General features: G+C 37.7%; 2 protein-coding genes across 9 annotated transcripts; one reads left to right on the top strand and one right to left on the bottom strand.

Annotated features, from left to right (window-relative positions):
* The first annotated feature begins 705 nt into the window (after window positions 1-705).
* LOC119492144 (solute carrier family 35 member F2-like) lies at window positions 706-9,207 on the top strand. Its single transcript, XM_037776536.1, has 8 exons — window positions 706-853; window positions 2,086-2,261; window positions 3,408-3,535; window positions 4,478-4,637; window positions 5,532-5,688; window positions 5,796-5,848; window positions 6,674-6,828; window positions 8,586-9,207. The coding sequence occupies exons 1-8, from the start codon at window positions 744-746 to the stop codon at window positions 8,916-8,918; spliced, it is 1,272 nt and encodes a 423-aa protein (XP_037632464.1). The 5' UTR covers window positions 706-743; the 3' UTR covers window positions 8,919-9,207.
* Window positions 9,208-10,297: 1,090 nt separating this feature from the next.
* Window positions 10,298-19,040, bottom strand: LOC119492145 (rhomboid-related protein 4-like). 8 transcript variants are annotated; one of them, XM_037776541.1, is made up of 11 exons: window positions 18,582-18,960; window positions 17,789-17,841; window positions 17,493-17,648; window positions 16,310-16,601; window positions 15,601-15,733; window positions 14,577-14,665; window positions 13,446-13,502; window positions 12,959-13,114; window positions 12,002-12,045; window positions 10,932-11,043; window positions 10,298-10,797 (listed from the first exon to the last, which is right to left on the bottom strand). In XM_037776541.1, the coding sequence occupies exons 3-11, from the start codon at window positions 17,634-17,636 to the stop codon at window positions 10,673-10,675; spliced, it is 1,152 nt and encodes a 383-aa protein (XP_037632469.1). In that variant the 5' UTR covers window positions 17,637-17,648; window positions 17,789-17,841; window positions 18,582-18,960; the 3' UTR covers window positions 10,298-10,672. The 8 variants fall into 8 exon arrangements, with proteins under 8 accessions (XP_037632469.1, XP_037632470.1, XP_037632468.1 ...); XM_037776542.1 differs by having other exon boundaries at window positions 17,800-17,841; XM_037776540.1 differs by lacking the exons at window positions 17,789-17,841; window positions 18,582-18,960 and adding an exon at window positions 18,971-19,040.
* Between the last annotated feature and the right edge of the window lie 2,757 nt (window positions 19,041-21,797).

The raw sequence follows: 21,797 nt of genomic DNA, 5'->3' as shown, positions 1-21,797 counted from the left end.
ATCAGGTTTATTTTTCCAAGGAGAAGCACGCAAGAAGCAATAAAAATATCCATTTAAGAAAAAGATATAACAAAATATAAGAAGCGATAAAAATATCTATTTAAGAAAAAATATATAAAAAAAATATAAGAAGCAATAAAAAGCTAGTGGAGTTAGTTTTAACTACTTTATAGACAGTTTAGATAGTTTAGTCCAGTGCTTCCCAATCTAGGGGTCGGGCCCCTCCAAAGGGTCACAACATAAATATGAGGGGTCCTGAGATGATATATTAGAACCATTGGTTTGATTTTTTTATTGAACAATTCATTGTACTTTATTGAAAAGTAACTAATTACAACTGGAGTAAAAAGTACAATATTTCCCACTGTGGATAAAATGGAAATACTCAGGAAAAGTACCAGTACATTGTACTTAAGTACAGTACTTGAGTTAATGTACTTAGTTTCCACCAATGTCATTTCCATAAAAAAAGACAATGAGGAAGCGCTTTGGCTTCAATAGGAGTTGTTATCTCATCAGCAGATAACAGATGAGAGTGAAGACAAGACAAAGTGATTCAGTTTATCTTTAGTGATTATAAATCTTTAAGTGCTGCTTGGCTGTCTTCAACACATTACTCACACAGATAAGTGACAGAGTGATCTTTGCCCTCTGAGTCCATTAATCATTTAGTGAAAGTCAAGGAGTTAAAAGCCCCTAACAGTTAAACTCAGAGAGGATTCCTCCATCACCGCTGTGGCAACATGGCTACGAAGCAGACGGAGGATGCATCCAGAGACGAGAGTTACCAGAGCCGAAGCAGTGGAGTCATGGGGAGGATCAGGACGTTCAACCCCAAGGAGGTTTTTACCTGGTGAGTGGACGCAGGAGAAACATGTTACCTTCGTTTCCACCTGGTTTCAGTCAAAACCTTTCTTTTAAGATTATAGTCACCACCAGAGGAGGAAGAAGTATTCAGATCGTTTACTTTAGTAAAAGTACTAATACCACACTGTGAAAATACACCACTACTGTTATAAGATGGCAAGAGCAGACCCAAACTGCAGCACACAGAACACACAAATCAAGTTAAGATACATTTATTAAATAACAAAAATGAATCTTGATCTTATGCTGGGAGTGGGTAGGGGGGCTGGTCGAAGGGGCTCGGGGTGTCCAGTCCTGGGAAGTTGATCTTAGTGTGGACAGGCTGAGCACAACTCCAGAGTCAAGCACGGGTAATGTTTGTGTGCTCAATAAAGCTACTAAGAAGGGGTAACTGGAGAGTGGCAGGCAGGCAGGCAGGCAGGCAGGCGGGGCAAATGCGGCAAGCAGATGTGGTGGATCTTGAACACAAGGGAAAAAAGGCAGGATTAGTAAAGGCGACAGGTAACACCAAAAAACAAGTTCCAAAAGTTAAAGGGACTATTTGTAAGAATCAGAAATTGCTTGTTAACAGCGACAACTGTGGCCGCTAAGTCAATGAAAGTCAGAGTCCTGTTGCTCGCGCTTGTGCTCGCTCTACATAGACATGAACGAGCATCGCTCAAAACAGCGAGCGAGGCTAAAACCACAATATCACTCTATATTTCACCTGCTGGGCAGTAATGTTAGCTGACCAGACGAAGGTCTCTCCATGAATCACTGCTGATCCTAGTGTTGGCTTTTCCTGCCTCTGCCTCCCGACCGCGGCCGGAGGGAACGGGGGAGACACCGGAGTTTTGGTTGGAGACGATAACGTTTCTCTCTGCAGAGCCCCGTCACTTCACAAGACACGGAAAACCTCTGTTGGTCTGGAGGAGCTGCAGCATTTATTTCTGCATAAACGTCCACTGTACATTCACTAGATATTCTCAGAGCTAAACTAACTCTTCTGCAGTATTAACTGCAGTAGTTACTGCAAAGTAACTAAAGCTGTCAGACAAATGTAGTAAAAAGTACATTATTTACCTCTGAGATGTAGTGGAGTGGAAGTGTAAAGTAGCATAAAATGTAAATACTCAAGCAAAGTACAAGTAGGCTACCTGGAGTACAGTACAGTGACGTTAAAATATACTACTTAAAATACTAAGCGTGCCTTCTGTGTCGTCCTTGTCTCTCTCTCAGGCAGTTGGCCAAGACGTTGGCGATGGGTCAGGGCCTGGCTGTGCTCATCTGTGGGACGGCCATGTCCTCCCAGTACCTGGCCACCAGCTTCCACGTGAACACACCCATGCTGCAGAGCTTCTTCAACTACGCCCTGCTGTGTGTCACCTACACCACCATGCTGCTCCGCAGAACAGGTAACACCACCAACACCTGAGATAATATACCTATAACACAAAATATAGAAATATCATAGTCTATAAATACTCCATTACACATAAAATTAATTCAATATGTTAGAAGTACAGAAGTATTATCAGCTAAATGTCCTTAAAGTACCAAAAGTAAAAGTATTCATTATGCAGAATGGCTCCTTTCAAAGTGTTATAATATTGTAGAATATTATATTATTCAGTTTTTATCATAAACAAATACACGTAAGAGCATTTTATTGATGCAGTTCGTGGAGCCTATTTCAGATACTTTGTATACTACTGATTAATGCAGATCAAATGTGTGATCAAATTTAATTGGTTTTAAAGATATGAATTGGAAATTATTAACAAAAAATTTGCATAATTAAAAAAAAACATTAATTGAAAGAAGAAGAAGAAGAAGAAGAAGAAGAAGAAGAAGAAGAAGAAGAAGAAGAAGAAGCAGAAGAAGAAGAAGAAGAAGAAGAAGAAGAAGAAGAAGAAGAAGTTCAGAGGGACATGTACTTTTTACCCCACTACATTTAATTGATGGCTTTAGTTACTTCACAAATTAGGATTTTATATAGAACGAATATGATGCAATATTATATATAAAACTACCAAACAGTATATAAAATAGTAGCTCCACCTTGACCAGCTACTATACAACAGTAAAATACTACTAACACATCAATGCATCATCAATCATATTCATATTTACATTTTTTAATTTGGCATATTGTCCGAAGTGTCGTACACATGATATTCTGTTGACATAATATATAATAATATATAATAATATAACACAGACAGGGCCATTTTTCTGCATTGAGTTATTTTATGTTTTATATATTTTGCAGATAATATCTGATCTGAGTACTTCCTCTACTACTACTAATACTACTATCATTCATCAGTGCCATTGCTTACAGATTACATTGTTTTTTGAACAGTTGCTTATTCCATTTCATGACATTACATTTCAATTTGTGAGTCAATGGGGAAAATTAATTTCCTAATAAATGAATTAAACAAGCAAAGATGGTAGATGCAGCTCATGTGGCCGCAGGGAGCAGCAGTGATTCAGTGGCTTTGTAGTGAAAACAAATACAATACTGAAGTTCAGGGCTGTTCCCCTTTAAAACGTAGGGGATGGCAATATTTTACAGATACTGAAGAGGCGCTGGTGGAAGTATCTTCTGCTGGGGCTGGTGGACGTGGAAGCCAACTACGCTGTGGTTAAGGCATACCAGTACACCACCATCACCAGTGTACAGGTGGGTACAGCTTGTGTTTGTGTGGGTTTCATCAGTGAAAACACATTGTGTTGCTTTAAAAGCTTTAAAAAAGTTGCATCAAAAAAACTGACAAAAAATTATATATTAATTTTATTTATTATTTATTATTTAATAATCATTTATTATAATATTAATTTTATTTCATTTTAAAAATGTTCCACTTATACTGGGTAATATGACCAAATATTCATTAATTTCACAGTGATTAACAACAACATTGATTTTGATACATTTTAATTTTTTCGTTCAGTGTCAGATTTTTTTAAATTTTTACCTTCGATGACAAAAATGTCACCTTCCTAAAACTGCTATAAAAATACTAATAATATTTAAAATTAATATTAATTTCATATTAATTTCATTTCATTAATTTCATTTCGTTAGTTACATTTTAAACCAACTTCAGTCAAGATCATAACTACCAAATATTCATTAATTCTTTGAATTTTATTCTGCTTACATACTAAATATACTTACATACTATATGTTCTTTCAATGATTAGCAACAACATTGATTTTTATGCATTTGTATTTTTTGTGAAGTGTCAGATTTAAAAAAAAAAAAAAAAAAAGTTACCATAGAGGACAAAAATGTCCAATTCCTAAAACTGAATCAGACTCAAAGAATCAGAGTCAGCTAACATTACTGCCAGAATCAGACAAACTGTGGCTCTTTGGCTCCACCTGCTGAAATTTAATCCAACCAATGAGGTTAGTTGAACTCTTCAACATTGAAAAAAGGATGTTTCATGTTAGTGAAGCACAAATGTATGTCAATCCATGTTAAGTGTATCCAAAGATTAGTTTTGTGTCACCTTTTTGAGGGATTACCGCTTTTTAGTGTCAATTATACAATTAATTTAATTTATCTGTATTTATTGATATTCATATTTAAGTGTGCTTCTGGCTCCCTGTCTCCAGCTGCTGGACTGCTTTGTGGTCCCGGTCCTTATGGTCCTGTCTTGGTGGGTTTTAAAGACACGCTACAGGCCGGTCCACTATGTAGCCGTCTGCATCTGTGTCCTCGGCGTGGGGGCCATGGTGGGGGCCGATCTGCTGGCTGGACGAGACCAGGGCTCCAGTAAGAACCTCCTTCAAGTGATAACTCACTGAGCACATCAATGCCTACAATCCTGTGATCAGGGCCTGCATTCACACACTTAAAGGGGAATTATGTCACCAGGTTTTGACATGGAATGTATGGAATAAAAGTAGATGATTTATATCTGGTTCTCTATACTGCAGCCGTTGAGGATCTACTCAACCAACGTAAGAAACCTCTGCAGCTCTCTTAAATCTAAGAGCACAGATAGTGTAAGAAATTTGATAAACAGTGGATCTATTAGCAGAAATGGAAAATGATATTAATAAGTATGTTTTCTTTAGCGTATAATCACCTGAAAATAAGAATTGTTTTGTTTTAGTTACGTTAGAATGAAGTACTTAGTTAGGCTTAGGAAAAGATCAACTTGGTTAGATTGAGGCAACAAACTATTTAGTTAGATTTAGAAAAAGATCGTGGTTTTCGTGAAATTCGTGTCTATGTACACAAATCAGTACATTGAATTTCATGTATATGAAGTTCATTTACGTCTCAGTTGGATGCAATCTCACCGCTAGATGGCGCCAGATCCTACACACTGCACCTTTAAGTTTGGGAGAGAGAGTGATGATGAAGGATGTTTACTTTTATCTTTCATTTAAATCCAAAATTACACATTTAGCAGTTTGATAAATATGGGCCTTTGGTGGTAAACATCAGCTGTGATGTCAGATGTCTTCAGGGCAATCAAGTATGTTATCGTCACCCTCAGGCCGATCAGTGTATTTCTAAAAGAATGTCTCATTAGAGGAGAATTTAATTTCACAAAATCCCAGACGAACGCACCGACATTGCACCACCATCAGGCCGATCAGTGTTATTTTAACAATGTTGGACCACAGAAATGACACGTGTCCCCTCTGGTCTCCTCAGCCTCAAACATCCTGTTAGGTGACGGTTTGGTGCTGCTCAGTGCGTCGCTGTACGCCGTGTCTAACGTGTGTCAAGAATACACAGTGAAGAACCTCAGCCGGGTGGAGTTCCTGGGCATGGTCAGCCTGTTCGGCACCATCATCAGCACCATACAGATGTAAGTGTGTGAGGGTGTGTGAGGGACGTAGGAATCACTCAACATATATATTATATATATTCAACATTCAACATTACGGTTAATCTGGTGTTTTGTCCTTCACCCAGGGTTATCCTGGAACGTAATGAAGTTGCTGCCATCAAGTGGAGCTGGCAAGTCGGTCAGTATTCATCTGTACAGAAACACTCCTAAAAAGATTTCACCTCTCCTGGTTCAATTCATTGATTTTACAATGAAAAACTATATTTTTTGTATAGATAGATATTGCTTAGAAACAGATATAAAATGTCTTCTTTGTAGACTCCAGCTTTTCTCCCGACTGAACGTCATAAAACACAAAGCATGAAGGGACAATAGGTTATCTATAGACCCCATATTGACTGTTGGTGACCTGCAGGAGTTTAAAAATACAGATTCAATTTGTCCCCTTTATATCCCAGGACCAGAATAACCACAGCATTTATCAATCAGTATTTAAAGCTGCATTAAATGTTTTCGGTCACTAAGGTACCGAAAAACTTTGATATTGTTTATATGTTTTTGTCAGTGTTGGGAAAATCGACTCAAAGTTAGACATTACTAAGTAGGGCTGTCAAAGTTAACGCGATAATAATGTGTTAACGCAAATTTGTTTTAACGCCACTAATTTCTTGAAGGCATATACGCAACTCAGTTTTAAAGCTAAATCTAAGGAATCCATCGCTACCAACCATGTCATGCTAGCTTGTCGTGAAGGAGGATAAATAACATTCCAAATTTACGCCAAATTTTGGTGAGGAAAAACTGGCATGGCCATTTTCACAGGGGTCCCTTGACCTCTGACCTCAAGATATGTAAATGAAAATGGGTCCTATGGGTACCCACAAGTCTCCCCTTTTCTTCTTCTCAACTGGTTAAGATGGCGAATCAGCATATTTCCGTAATGGTGGAGTGTTTCTATTTCTGTTGTTACTATGAACTAACAGCCGGGCGTCTCTCCTCTCAGGGCTCCTGTTCTCTGCCTATGCGCTGTGTATGTACGCTCTGTACAGCTGCATGCCCATAGTGGTGAAACTGAGCAGCGCCACAGCCGTCAACCTCTCCCTGCTCACCGCCGACCTCTTCAGTCTCTTCTGTGGGATCTTCCTCTTCCAGTACAACGTGAGCTCACAAACACACACACAAACACACAGACACACACACACACACACACACATTCATTTCTGCGAAGAAAACGAAATAAAATTGTTAAGTTTGGATTATTATTTAAGACATAAAAAAGATAAGGGTGATAACAATGAAGATCTGAAATATTCACAGAGCCTTCCCTCTCTGCTGAACAGCCTCGTCCTGCGTTAGAAAAGGACGCAGTTAAAACAACCAAAGAGCTAATAGAACAATGGCCAAGTGTCAGGGAGAAGAAAATACAGAATTTGTCCAAAAAAAAAAGCCTATTAAGTAGGAATGATTGTTAAGAATTGAAAAAATACATAATACAGACAAAGAAGTGAATTAAAAGTTCCTAGAATAAATAGGAAAACTCATCTCTGATGCAACATTCGCAGGAAATAATCTGCTCAAAATTCATCCAAATGGCTAATTTTACACAAACTTCCTGCAGTTATTGCGTTCACTATTTGGGTGAATTGTAGAGTTTATCATTATGCATTAAACATAATATGAAATATTCATAAAATAGTCACTTAGTCAGGGGTCGTCAGTTTACTCAATAATAGAAAAGAGGTCCCCTAATGAAAAAGATGAGAACCACTGCACTAGAGCACCAAATGTGGATTAATCCGCCGCTTAAAATAGTCCCCAACAAATGCACTATTTACTCCTGTTTGAGTAACAAATGCTAAAAAAACTACAATGACGAGTAGTTTCAGCTTTTTTCAATGGACTTGGGGCTGAGTGTACTGAGAGACGTTGCTGGTTTTGGTCTTCGTCTTGGCCTCCTGTCTGGGTCACAACGACCCTCTGAGTGTTACAGTGACACAGCAGCGTTAATGAATAATAACTGTTGTTAAAGTGTAATCTCAGTGTCATATGTTTTCACACAGCTGCATGCATATACACAGTTTATAAACTCATGAGTCCGAAGTCCATTAAACGATTTTCACGGCAAACTGAATATTTCGTCTGAAAACGTCACTTGTGCAATAATTTACCTCATTTTTATTCTCCTTCCCTGACATAAACTGCTCACTGAGCCAGTAATTAAATTAATTTACTCAAGTGAGGCGCTTGTACTAACCTTCAATATTTTGTTTTAATTTTATGCTACTTTATATGTCTGCATTTCATTTGCAGATTAAAGATCCCCACCAAACATGTAAAATAATACGCTTTGAATAATAAATTGCATCTGTTATGTTTGTTTTTTTCACCCAAAAAGAGTATTTACTTGGTTAAATATCTCCTCCTTTCCCCTTATTGAAAGATTCAGAATCTATGAACATAAAAATATTTTTTTTTACAAGCATTTCAGAGGATCTATTCGCAGATATGGAATATAATATTCTAGAGCTGTCAAAGTTAACGCGATAATAACGTGTTGACGCAAAATCTGTTTAACGCCGTTAATTTTTGAACACATTAATTGGTACTAACTATGTCATACTAGCTCGTCGCGAAGGAGGTTAAATAACGCTCCAAACTTGCGCTAAATTTTGGCGAGGAAAAACTGTCATGGCCATTTTCAAAGGGATCCTTTGACCTATGACCTCAAGATATGTGAAATGAATATGTGATATGAAATGAGAATAACTCCCTTTAGCGTGGACTTTGTAACTTTACTGAACTTTTACATGCACAAAAAAACTATATAACCCACTGAAGGAAAGGGGGAAAGCATAATATGTCCTCTTTAATGTCCCCTTACCTCAGCATCATCTTTGTTCATACCCTCTCTACAGTTCTCTGGGCTCTACATGGTCTCGCTGGTGGTCATCCTCGTTGGCTTCATCGCCTTCAACGCCGTGCCGACGCCCACCGACTGCACAGACCCTGCCACCTCCTCTTCCTCTTCCGTCTGTGAGGAAGGTTACTATGACGACCCAATGGCCCCTCAGAATGACATCACCAAGCAGGAGGTGGCCTTGAGGATCACCACTGAGGAGGAGGAGGAGCAGCAGGAGAAGAGAAGGAAGAAGAAGAAGAAGAAGAAGAGAGCGTCTGGGCCATCACAGAGCCTCAGACGAGGGAATAATAATGACGATGTTGCTGTTGAACGCAGCACTAAAATGTGAACTACATTACGAAAACCTGTCAATATGTCATATATATTTTTTAACAAATTTATTTATTGAGTTTTGCATCTATACATGATTTGGACTTTGGCATGATATAAGACCAGCTGATGTACTGGGAAGTGTTTGTGTTCCCCCTCCAGTGGACGCCATGAGACCTTATTTCTGTCGTGTCTAAAAGGCAGATTACGAAATCTGATCTGAAATCTGCAAAAACTCTCGCGAGACTATTCAAGGTCATTGCCTAACCTTAATCTCGTGGGAGTTTAACCAGTTTGCGGGCTCCCTTCTAGCCACTACCCCTTATTTCAGAAAAAATATGAACGGTAGTCAACGAGGAGACAAATATTTTTTTGAATTGCGCCATGATTAACACATATGATGTTTGTCAATTTAAAAGATAATTTTGCAAGTCAAGAAAGTCTCAGTTTGTCGTATTATCATTTAGTTTTGTGTGAAACCGCTCAGTGAACTACATCTCTCGTCTCGCACAATATACGTCACCAACACTAGCTAGCTAGCTTAGCTATGATCCACGCACAGATGTAAAGTTATCTGACCTGATGTGTTTCATCCAGCGACTCCTGGTCTTTTTATCAGCCAGGAAGCGAAAGAACGATCAGACCTGTCGCTGGTTTGAGTTCATCCCAGTAGGAAACACTCAGACATCGTAGGTTCAGAGAGAGAGACGTATTTTCACAGTCTGATACTTCAACAGTTTTACAACAAACTGAGACTTTCTTGGCTTTCAAAATCATCCTTTAAATTGACAAACATCATCTGTGTGAGTCATGGCGCAATTCAAACAGCATCAAAAAAATATTTGTCTCTCTCCGTTGACTACCGTTCATATTTTTTCCAAAATAAGGTCCCATGGTGGTCCACCGGAAGGGACGGGGCTTAAGCTCTCTATAGAGTGCTCCATGGAGCACTCTATAGAGAGCTTAAGCTATAGAGTGCTCACCCTGGTTCCCTCCAAGGCCTATGGAAAGGAGGCTGTGTCACGCGTCATATCTTTGGGGGTAGTAAAATCTGGTCTGCCCTCGCCGAAATTGAGCCAATCGCAACTCACGACCGTAGCTTCAGTTACACTGCGCATGTGTTAACTGACGTATTTTATATCGTAGAACAAAACCTTAAAATCTTTTAAGCTTGTGTTAACCACAGACCTTATTTCAGGCCTCTCACTAAAACAACATTCGATAAATCCATTGACTTCCAGACGAAGGAACCGGAAGTGCTAAAATACTAACTAATTTCCGGGTTTTAGGACTCGTTCCTGTAGAAGTCTATTGTTCTTCATTTTGCTCAGTATTTTAACTGCAATAAAACTGTGATCCAGAATAATGATTATTATTGAAAAAGAATAAAACAAGCTCAAGTGCTCCCAGAATTTGGAGAGCAGTAAATCTTTATTGTGCAAAAATATCTTGTAAACAAAAAATCAACAAACCAGTTTACACTCTTGAACATTGAACATCCAAAATGACCCATTCATACAAACACATAGTGTGTTTTAGAGGTGCTGGTAAGCAGAGTTTGTTACGGTTGGACAGAGCCAGGCTAGCTGTTTCCAGTTTTTGTGCTAAGCTAAGCTTTGTACAGTTTCTCCCTGCTGAAGCATCAACAGACCAGAATATAATGAGCAGCAACAACGTTCAGTACACCACCACACTAGACAATAAAATCACGGCTGGGATGGTCTGTAACTAAGAGACTGATGATAAGAGATATTGTGAATTCTCATTCTGTTATTACACTCTTCGTCTCCTCTGGTTGGAAACGTCTTGTCTAAACCTCCTCAATCTCCTCCTCCTCAGCTCCTCACGACTCACCTCCTCCTCAGTGGGGTCCTCAGTTTTTCTCTGCCTGGTTCTTACTAAAAAAATAAAATATTATTACAAAAGTTTTCAACATTTATTTGGCTCTTATTTATAGTGACTTTAAACAGATTGACTGGATAGTGTTTTGTTCAGCAGCGAACCTCCATGTGTTGTTATTTGTCTCTCTTACCTCCATCATTCAGGCTTTTTCTGATCAGCTTTTTTATCTGCTCTTCATCCGACAGTCCTGTGACATAAGATTCTGTATATTCAGATGTATCATCTGGAATATGATCTGTATGCTGTGGATCATCATGTGGAGACATAAACACATTTTTTATGATTACTATCAGACACTTTACCGTTCAGATAATGAATCAAGTATTTCTAAAACACATTCATTGCTTGATAGCATTGAATTTCCAAAATTATCCATATATATAATATATGGCACTATATAGTATATACTGTATATACAAAAATATCATATTAGACCAACCCATGAATGACCTCAGAAGAGGTCAGTAAAGCCCTTTTCTACCTGGTGTGGTTCACCTAGACAGACATACCCAAAATAAATCAAGAATAGCTCCACAACTAGCAGGTCTATCTGCATGATGTTGGTCTCTATGGATAGGTAAGACCTCAGAGAATTCCTCCACAGTGTCAGTAACATTGTGACTGTTACTATGGCTGAGTAAATTGTGATGAACCAAAGGAAAAATTTACATTTTTATCCTTAGCCTAAATGTTTTCTAGATGACACAGTGGATAACACCATTATAGCAATGATGCCGTGCACAGAGACGCCACTGAATTCACTCAGCAACTCCTCGACCACAACTGTGCCAAAGTAGATATAAATAACACAAAGCACATAGATTCTACAAAGGTTTTAGTGAGGATAGGACCAGGCAGACTCTCCATTTGGTCCACTTGGATACCCAAAGTGTGCCAAATGGGTTTTCTACCTCTTGAAAGGGAATTTGGCTCTAAAATACTACTGATATCCACTACAGGAGGCTCTGTGCACACAATGGAGCCTTTGGCCACGACATTTACCCTGTGCATCATCACATTCTACCATTGTGCACAGTATAAAATCAATAAAAAAACAACTAAATTGTATGATTTTGACTCCAAATTGAGTAGGATTATTATAATAATGAAATATGATCAAGTCAGATAATAGCGACCATGTTTCATACTGTCCAGAGATGAAGACGAGACTGATGATATAAGATATTCCTCAGGACTCACCTCCTCCTCAGTGGGGTGCTCAGTTCTTCTCTGCCTGGTTTGTCCTGAAAAATAAAACGTCATTACTAAATGTGTGTGTTTTTGACATTTATTTGGCAAAGTTTATGCGATAATAACGCAAATTAGTTTTAACACCACTAATTTCTTTAACGCATTAATGCATTAACGCATTAACGCAACCTGCGATTTTTAGATTCTAGCGGGCTCAGTTTTAAAGCTGAGTGAAGCAGCTGCACAGCATATGAAACTAGAAAACATAATGAATCCATGGGTACTAAGTCATACTAGCTTGTCGCAAAGGAGGCTAAATAACGCTCCAAACTTACGTTAATTTTTGGCGAGAAAAAACTGGCATGACCATTTTCAAAGGGGTCTCTTGACCTCTGACCTCCAGATCAGTGAATGTAAATGGGTTCTATGGGTACCCCCGAGTCTCCCCTTTACAGACATGCCCACTTTATGATAATCACATGCAGTTTGGGGCAAGTCATAGTCAAGTCAGCACACTGACACACTGACAGCTGTTGTTGCCTATTGGGCTGCAGTTTGCCATGTTATGATTTGAGCATATTGTTTTATACTAAATGCAGTACCTGTGAGGGATTCTGGACAATATTTGTCATTGTTTTGTTTTGTTAATTGATTTCCAATAATAAATATATACATACATTTGCATAAAGCAGCATTTTTGTCCACTCCCATGTTGATAAGAGTATTAAATACTTTAATGTATGCTCTTACCTTAAATAATCTCCCTTTAAGGTACGTTTTGAACAGATAAAAAATGTGTGATTAATTTGCGATTAATCATGGGCAATCATGCGATTAATCACGATTAAATACTTTAATCGATTGACAGCTCTAATAGGGACTTTAAACATTGACATTGAAGTGTTTTATTCAGTAGCAACAGCACACAGCAGCCACCCTCCATCTATTGTTATTTGTCTCTCTTACCTCCATCCTTCAGGCTTTTTCTGATCGCAATTTCTATCTGCTCTTCCTCTGTCAGTCCTGCGATATAAGATTCTGCATATTCAGATCTATCATCTGCAATATGATCTTCTGCATGCTGAGGATCTTCTGAGTATTCTTGTCTAGTCCCGCTGTAACCTACACACATACATTTACACAGGTAGAAAATTAAATTAAATGACATACAACAGTAAGAAATAATGGATGATTTTGTGTACTTCTCACATATTTACCGCTTTTCAAAACAAAACTTTGAATGAATGAGAACTAACATGTTATTCATTTGAGTTCATTTGAAAGCAATCTGGCAGACTAGTGTAGGATTTGTACATTTCTGACATTCAGGCACTGTTTGCCTTGGTTGATGGTTAATGATTAATCGAATATATTCAAACAAAGTCTTGTGCCAGAGTTGTTGCACAATTTAATCAAATATTGTATTTTCCTTCAAGTGTGTTTTCTTAAATACCTGAAGAGCTGAAGAATGAACTAGGCCGTGGAGCATTTCCATCTGAAGATACAAACTCTGATGGAAGAATTGTTAACACGTACTTAGTCACACAGTTTACATCAACATTTATATATCTACAGATCTGGACCAGTGAATAGAGGTCAATAGAGGGCGAATGTGCAGAAGCCCTTCAGTTCCTGTAGCCACACCCACGTAAATAATCACCAGCCACTGCTGATCTGGACTCATTTCTACCACATACACACGTTAGATCACTTTGCAAATATGGACATTACAACTCATTGATAAGGATTGTGAAAACAGGGATTTGCTGTTAATAATAATACGATTTTAAAAGGTCACAACAGTGGTTCCCAACCTGGGGTCCGGACAAAGATCACAGGGGGCGGCCAGGTTTTGTCTGCTCTGAGGTTGTCAAAATTGGATTTACACATGTACTGTATAAGTAAAATCATAATAAAATACTTACTGGACAATTTATACAAAAGTCTGTATATACAACTATCTAAAAACATATATGTCTTTGCTACTTGGTAAGCCACATTGTGTTTAAACACGGTATTTCTGCACAGTGTCAGATAAAGATCAGGCTACATTAATATTATTAGTAGAATTAGATTCCAGTGGTGGCTGTGTAGGATTGTTCGTGTGATCCAAACATTTCCAATAACTCCAGAGCGTTGTAAAGTCCAAAAGTCAACATTTAGTTAAAAATATAGATGTAATTACTTCCCAAATTCACAACATGTTTTTATCTTACAAAATATTCTGCTTCAATCCATATTTGTTGGCAGCACCATAAATTACATTATTTAACCACAATAACAAAAAAACACAACACAAACATAGTGAATTAATCAAGTCCTTACAAAAAAAGATCATATTATGTATCTGCATTCACTTGGCGAATCTGTCAAGACGTCATCACATCATGACTTTATTTATGTTGACAAAACTGTAAACTTATATTCATTAAAGAAAGTAGAATCACCTTATTTAAATTGAGGATTTTGTTTGAGGATTTGTTATTACTTTTATAGTAGGAAAATAGGTTGGGAACCACTGGATTACAGGATGAAGATACTCAGCCAACACAAGCATCTATATTTAAGAGAGCAACCTACAGACCTGCACATTTCTTCATGATGAACTTTAGTGGACCCCAAGTGTAGAGCAGGCCCACCAAGATACCTGCCAGGTGGCCAACCAAAGAGGTCCTGAAGAAGAGCAATGAAACATTATTACGTATACTAATCAGTGTGTTAGGGAGACTACTAAAAACATTTGGAAAAGGCACACTATTTTTCCCAAGATGTATTACTTTATCTAATGTTCCTGTTTCACCACCGTCGAGAGCCAGCTCTGACCAATGTGGCCATATTTCACAAACTTTCTCATTTTACAGCTAAACCGTGCACTACAAGATGTTTCTGAAAACATTTGTGGAAAGAAATAGGCATTACAGTAACAGAATATTGATTCATATTTCATCAGCACTGCCTAGTTTGACCGTTTGATCGGATTTCGCGAGTGATTGACAGCCGGCTCTCATAGACGGCAGCTGGACGGCAGACTCCAGATAAGCTCTTACTGCTTGTTTTCCTCCGGTCTGGGAAATCTTGCAGATGCCGTTAGGAACACCGGAGGACACAGAGGAACATGATTGGTTTCAGATTACCTGTCTCATGCACTACTGTCAGGATATAGAGACCGTTTAATAAAAATAACTTTTTTAAATCATATTTTGTCCAACTCACCTATTTCAGTTTTAAGTTAAAGAGGATCTATTATGCTTTTGCGCGTTTTCCCTTTCCTTTTTGTGAATGTAAATGGTCTGCAAAGTTACAGAGGAGCTCAGACAGAGTATTTCAGACAGAGGGTGAAAGGGTGCTGCAGCCGGTATGAGAAAAATAAAGTTTGAAATCAGTTATTTGAAATCATGTAAACATGTTCTAGTAGAAACCCAAAAATACAAGTATGCACCTGAAAATACTCATAATAGTTCATCTTTTATGTGGTTTAATGTTCAAGTGTGAACAGAACCGAAACCTGGTTAGAATTAGTATGTTTTATAGAATTGGGACACATCTCGTGGTACACTTTGGAGTGCCCTATGGGGTCATTTGGATCTTTGAATGGTGTAGTGTCTCACCAGGGAGCGATTAGATAGATCAGCACAAGCTCCATCCAGCTAGCAATGCGATTGGACACGCGGAGATTCAACACGTAGGTCACGCCACCCGGGTTGTAATGGTTACTAACCACCTTCAGAGCGAACAGGACTCCTAGAAACATGAGGAGCATCGTAAACTCAGGGATGGGTTTAATGAGGATGTAAGAAAAAACAGGATACATTCAATATCACCAAGACACTCTGTTTACAGTCAGCATGCATGAAAATTGAATGAGATATAATTCAGCTTGTAGGCCACTTCCACATGTCGTCCACACATTTAACAATAAATGTCCAAACATATATTAAACATATTACGCTCACATAATTTATCATTTTTTTCATGTCAAGCCCTTTTTTGCTTTTAGGGCTGCAACTAATGATTATTTACATTATCGATTAGTCTGCAAATGACTTTCATGGTTAATCGATTAATTGTTTGGTCTATAAAATGTCAGATATTTTATAAAAGCGTGTAAAATGTTGGTCTATAAGTGAAAAATCCCCATCACAATTTACCAGAGCACAACTTGACTTATTTGAATGTCTTGTTTTGTTCGACCAATACTCTACACGCCATCATGGGAGACGAAGAAAACCAGCAAATATTCACATTTTAGAAGTTGAAACCAGTGAATTTTTTGCTTTAAAAAGTCACTAAAATAAATTTTGTGTTGGTAGTTTGTACCTGAGAAGCCGACGGCACACTCATCTCTGAACGTCACCAACGGATCGGAGTCTTCGATGAGTTTCGTCAGCGCTGCCTGCAGCAGCAGGTAGACGAGTCCAGTGAGCAGAAAGAAGACTGACAGCAGGTAGAGGAACCAGGCTGCACCCAGACGTCTCTCCAGCCTGATGCCTTTCCAGAGGAAGGACACCATGTTGTAGTAGAGGTGCAGGTCATCCAGGTGGTGCAGGGGAGACAGGAAGAGGCGACCCCACTCTTTATCCCTGTACACACGTTGGAGGCTCACACAGGCCTGACGAGTGGATGGACAGAAATAACTATCAGTGGTGGGAAGTACTGTACTTACAAATCTGATGTACTGTATTGGAATTTATGCTTTTTTATACTTCTACTGGACTACGTTTCAGTGGGAAATATTGTACTTAATTCTGTATATGCCGCTAATCTGACATCCGTAGTTAGTTTGCAGATTGAGATAAAAAATTATAGATTAAACTGGCCAATTATATGTAAAACAGTTAAAGGGGCTGTTTGTAAGAATCAGATATTGCTTGTTAACAGCGACACCTGTGCCGTTAGGTCAACGAAATTCAGCGTCCTGTTGCTCGCGCTTGTGCTCGCTCTAAATAGACATGAACGAGCATCGCTTAAAACAGTGAGGCGACACCTGTCAGCTAAAACCACAATATCACTCTATATTTCACCTGCTGGGCAGTAATGTTAGTTGACCATACGAAGGTCTCCGTGAATCAATGCTGATCCTAGTGTTGGCTTTTCCTGCCTCAGCCTCCAGACCGCGGCCGGAGGGAACAGGGGAGACGCCGGAGTTTTGGTCGGAGACGATAACGTTTCTCTCTGCGGAGCCCCGTCACTTCACAAGACACGGGAAACCTCTGTTGGTCTGGAGGAGCTGCAGCATTTATTTCTGCACGAACGTCCACTGTACATTCACTAGATATTCTCAGAGCTACTAACTCTTCTGCAGTGTGGAGTGAGCACGCATGCACGTGAGAGTGGGGCAAGCAGGCAGAGGAGCAGAGGAGCAGAGACTTCGGCCCTGGAGACGAAAGCTACGGTCTCCCCCGCGTCCTCCGAACGCGGCCAACACTGTTTAACAGACGGGCTTCACTAAATAGAACTTTGGTCCTGGACCCCCTTTTGGTCACTCGTAATAATACACTACCTTGATCGGTGGAGCAGCAGGGAATATGTAAAGATACACATTGAATCCCAGCACAGCCAGGGTGACTGCTGGGATGTTTCCCATACCCTCCTGGTACAGCTGGACCACCAGAAGCACCAGACCCAGCTGGAGACCCCACTGCATACTGAGAATACCCTAGAGATGATTCAAAGAGAAAGTTCCACATTATTTATTATCTTATCTGTGCGCTAAATATGAAGCTGCAGCCAGCGACCGGTTAACTTAGCTTAGCATAAAGACTAGAAACAGGGGGAAACAGCTAGCCTGAAGTGTACCTGAAGTGTACCTGATGTACCTGAAGTGTACCTGTGGCCTGGACCACCTGCTGCTGCCGTTGGCATCCAGATGCAGGAGAACAAAGATGGAGTCAGGATTTAAGGTCTTAAGACCATCAATAATGTTAGTATGTGTGTGTATGTAATTTATTATTCAACAATCCTTAAATCAGGAAGTGTACCGTAATTTATTAAAGCACAAATATCATGTTTAGTCCCATTCTGCTCATTTCCATCCCACATCTACAAACCATAATATGAAATTATCAATCATGTCAATGTAATAAGATTAACAGATTCAGGGGACTGCATACCATCTCAAATAATAGTATGTAATAGTAATAGTGTGTGTAACTAAAAGTGAACTTGTTTATTTGTTTTGCATCTCAATCACTTAACCTAAAAAGACCAACCGTCTGAAACTATATTTAAGATTATTAAGGGGACTAATGTTTTTTTAATAACAATAAGTATGACAACTCTGGCTGTCCTCTCTTGTTTTGCCAGCAGGAAGGGCTACTCCCTATTATTAAATATATAACATATACAAGAAACCCCATAAGTGAATCATATACCATTATTATCCATAATAATAACCTTCAAATCTAGCCATATTAGTTCACCATTTCATGCATATATTTATCATGCAGACATTAAGAGAGTGGTATCAACCTTCTTATCTAACTCTTCACAAGAAAGCAGATAAAGTGATTAACCAAAATGTTGAACTATTCCTGTATTATTTACTTTATTAAGTTTCCAGTGGACAGATGTGATGCAGTTTAATACTCACGCAATCTCAGAGACAGTTAACACGAATCGACCCGTTTCAGGGGTTCAATTTAATTGTAGCTTAGTTCATGAATTGCATTTAGCAACGCAAACGTACAGTGATGCACTCCTGCAGGCTAAAAACAGACAGTCTTTATTTACTCCTCTTCCTCATTCTCTCCTTTGATAAAACCAGCTGATCCAGTAGACCAGGAGGAAAACAACACTTTGACAATCAACAGGCTCAATAAACTGGTCACGAGATTACACACTCGAGGCTAATAATTAATCATAATAATAATAATAATAAAAATAATAATAAGAACAAGAACAAGAACAAGAACAAGAAGAAGAAGGATAATAATAATAATAATAATAATAATAATAAATGTGAACAGACTTTATACTCACCCTTCATCCGAGTGACGCCAGGTTTCGGTTTCGTTTCTGGTCTGGAGAACCAGAGAGAGGCGGGCTGACCGGTCTGGTCTGGTTCTGGGTATCATCCTATAATCCATAATTCATTTTTAATTAAAAAACAAAAACACGGAAATACCCAATACCATTGTTTTTTGTTTTTAAACAGATAAACCAAATTAAAAAAAAGATCCAATTTCGTTTTTTTTCCAAGTTTCTTTCTGTCATTTCTTTTTTTATTATTCGTTATCAAAAATATACATACAACAAGGCACTGTCAAATATCACAACAGTAAGGAGAGCATCTTTAGGTTGAACATGGGCAACAACATATATCAAAGATAACATTCAAAGTGAATACAAATAAAACATAAAACTGGTCAAGGAACAAGTAATAATAAAATAAATAATACAATAATAAATAAATGAATTAAAAAAGAAAAGAAGCAGGGCTCATCTCAAATGAATTTGTAAATATCAAATAAAGAGAATAATTTAACAGCTTTTTGTCAGTCATAATCGACAAAGATTTACTAAGCAGTTTTAGCTCATTCTACATACTAGTCAGAAAGGGTTTAGTTTTGAGGTATCTGCATTTATATATATAAAAATATACTTAGTAACAGTAAAAACATGTCAAAATAAAAGCCAAGAAGATAGTTCGGTCACTCTATAAAAGTGTAACATTATTTAAAGGTCCCATATCAAGCTCATTTTCAGGTTCATACTTGTATTTTGTGTTTCTACTAGAACATGTTCACATGCTGTAATGTTCAAAAAGAACTTTGTTTTCCTCATACTGTCTGTCTGAATATACTCTGTCTGAAAAGCTCCGTTTTAGTGCATTTCAACGGAACTGCAACGGAATTGTGTTGCTAGGCAACAGTTTGGGTCCATGTTTACTTCCTGTCAGCTGATGTTATTCACATACACTGCAACAGGAATTAAACTGGGACACATTAAGAATGTTTACGTTTAAAATCGTGAAATGGTCTAAATATTGCATATTTGTGACATCACAGTTGGACAGAAATCCTAACGGCTTGTTTCAAACGCTCAGTTTCTGAATACGGGCTGTGTGTGTTTCTCCGTATATTGAGCGTTTTGATAGTTTAACAGTATTTATATCGAATTTAAACCTGCTTTATAATATAAAATACATGAAAATCTCACTTTTTACAATATGGGACCTTTAAGCACAGGATTGGGGGTAACGGTAGAAGATAAATAGGCTAAATGAATACACAAATGAATACATACATAGCTACATAAATAGATATTTTTTGTTCTTTTCATTAACAAACGAATGTCCAAAAAGTGTGTGATAAATTACAGGGAGGGTCTCTACAGATGTTATACAGACACCACCTTTACTATGGGCTGTCTCTTATGTCGGCAGGTGCGAAGCACTATGTGGCTGCTCCTGGAGAGACACCCAACACTTCCACCTGATCCCTTGCACTCCTCTAGGAAGGCTGCAGCCTTGTAGTTGTAGTTCTGTTTTCACCCAGTAGAGTGAACCACAGGACCAGTAGGGACCAGTAGCCTAGTTAATGCTCCCATGCTCCAGACTGGAGTCCAGTTGGAGCCAGATACATATAAAAGGATGATAGAAGGCTACTGTAGCTTATTTGAATAAGATTATTCCACAATTATTAAGCAGTGAATATGTTCACAATACTTAATTGTGTTTTAACAACGTTTCGTTTATGAGTTATTGATCAATATCATTCCAACTTTACCGAAATTATAAACCTACAAATATCTCGCCACAGTTTACGGGTACATGTTCAGAACAGATGGACAATAGTTTGATAGGTTGAGGGTTGATTAGATGTGCACACAGTGTATGGTTACAGTAAATATGACACTTCTTTTTTTCTCTCTCTTTTTTTATTAACAAAATATAAGTACAATAACAATATGTACATTCAAAATTGTTCATGCCAGGGGTACAATAAAAAAATAAAATTAAAAGATTAAAAAATATATAATAAATAGTAGAGAGATATACATCTATATAGAGACAAAAAATACAAAATCAAAATAAATTCTCATCTGTCCATAAAAAATGTATCAAACACAAAGCTGGTTCTGGTTGCCTTCTTATTCTTAATGTTTTTAATTGTGGTGCCATACTGCCTCAGTTCTTGATAAATTGGGTTTGAAGTCCGACCATTTCTTCTTGTGAATGTGGAATTTTCCCCAAAATAGAACCAACTGTACAAAGAACATAAAATCTGTATCCTTCTCATTACCTTCAGGACATACTGTATATGATGATGACCCCTACAGCTTCTATGGAAGAGTGCAGTCTTATTATTATTTATTTATTTATGCATTTCTTTTTTGTTCCTTGAATTATTTTCTACCCTCTCTTTTATTTTTGTTATTATATTATTTTTTATAATTTAAGTTATCTTTCCTATCCAATTGTGCCTCGTATGTTAGAAGTATTGAGTTTAGATTACAATGCCTTAATGTTTGTAAATTAATTTTCTTCAATAAAAAAAATAAAAAAATAAATGTGATGATATTTCCTTTTAAAATTTTCTAAGGATAACAAGCTCTTGATAACATGTATTTTGGTGTGAAGTCCAAAGTGAAGCCCAAAAGAAGTTACAGCTTGTATGCAATTCCTTATGTATTTATTACATGGATGTATTACAATAATTATTAATATTAATATTAGTTATTAAGTAATTATTATTAATTATTAATACATTAATCATTAATATTAGAGCATGTATTATTTATAATTATTATTATTTATATATAAATTATTAATATAAGAGCATAATAATTACTTATATATTAATTA

This window comes from Sebastes umbrosus, chromosome 7 (genome assembly GCF_015220745.1).
Source record: "Sebastes umbrosus isolate fSebUmb1 chromosome 7, fSebUmb1.pri, whole genome shotgun sequence".
NCBI classification, from domain to species: Eukaryota; Metazoa; Chordata; class Actinopteri; order Perciformes; family Sebastidae; genus Sebastes; species Sebastes umbrosus.
The sequence above is the reverse complement of the archived record's forward strand: the minus strand, read 5'-3'. Positions and strand labels throughout refer to the sequence as shown.

What these genes read in the sequence shown, in the direction of transcription:
- LOC119492145 (XM_037776537.1), bottom strand. Translation starts at nt 17,854, where the DNA reads ATGCCAACGGCAGCAGCAGGTGGTCCAGGCCACAGGTACACTTCAGGT. An exon ending in CTGCTGCTCCACCGATCAAG is followed by an intron (nt 16,602 to 17,492) that starts GTAGTGTATTAT and finishes TCCACTCGTCAG; the next exon opens with GCCTGTGTGAGCCTCCAACG. An exon ending in CATCATGAAGAAATGTGCAG is followed by an intron (nt 13,503 to 14,576) that starts GTCTGTAGGTTG and finishes TTCTTCCATCAG; the next exon opens with AGTTTGTATCTTCAGATGGA.
- LOC119492144 (XM_037776536.1), top strand. Translation starts at nt 744, where the DNA reads ATGGCTACGAAGCAGACGGAGGATGCATCCAGAGACGAGAGTTACCAG. An exon ending in CCCAAGGAGGTTTTTACCTG is followed by an intron (nt 854 to 2,085) that starts GTGAGTGGACGC and finishes TCTCTCTCTCAG; the next exon opens with GCAGTTGGCCAAGACGTTGG. An exon ending in CAAGTGGAGCTGGCAAGTCG is followed by an intron (nt 5,849 to 6,673) that starts GTCAGTATTCAT and finishes CTCTCCTCTCAG; the next exon opens with GGCTCCTGTTCTCTGCCTAT.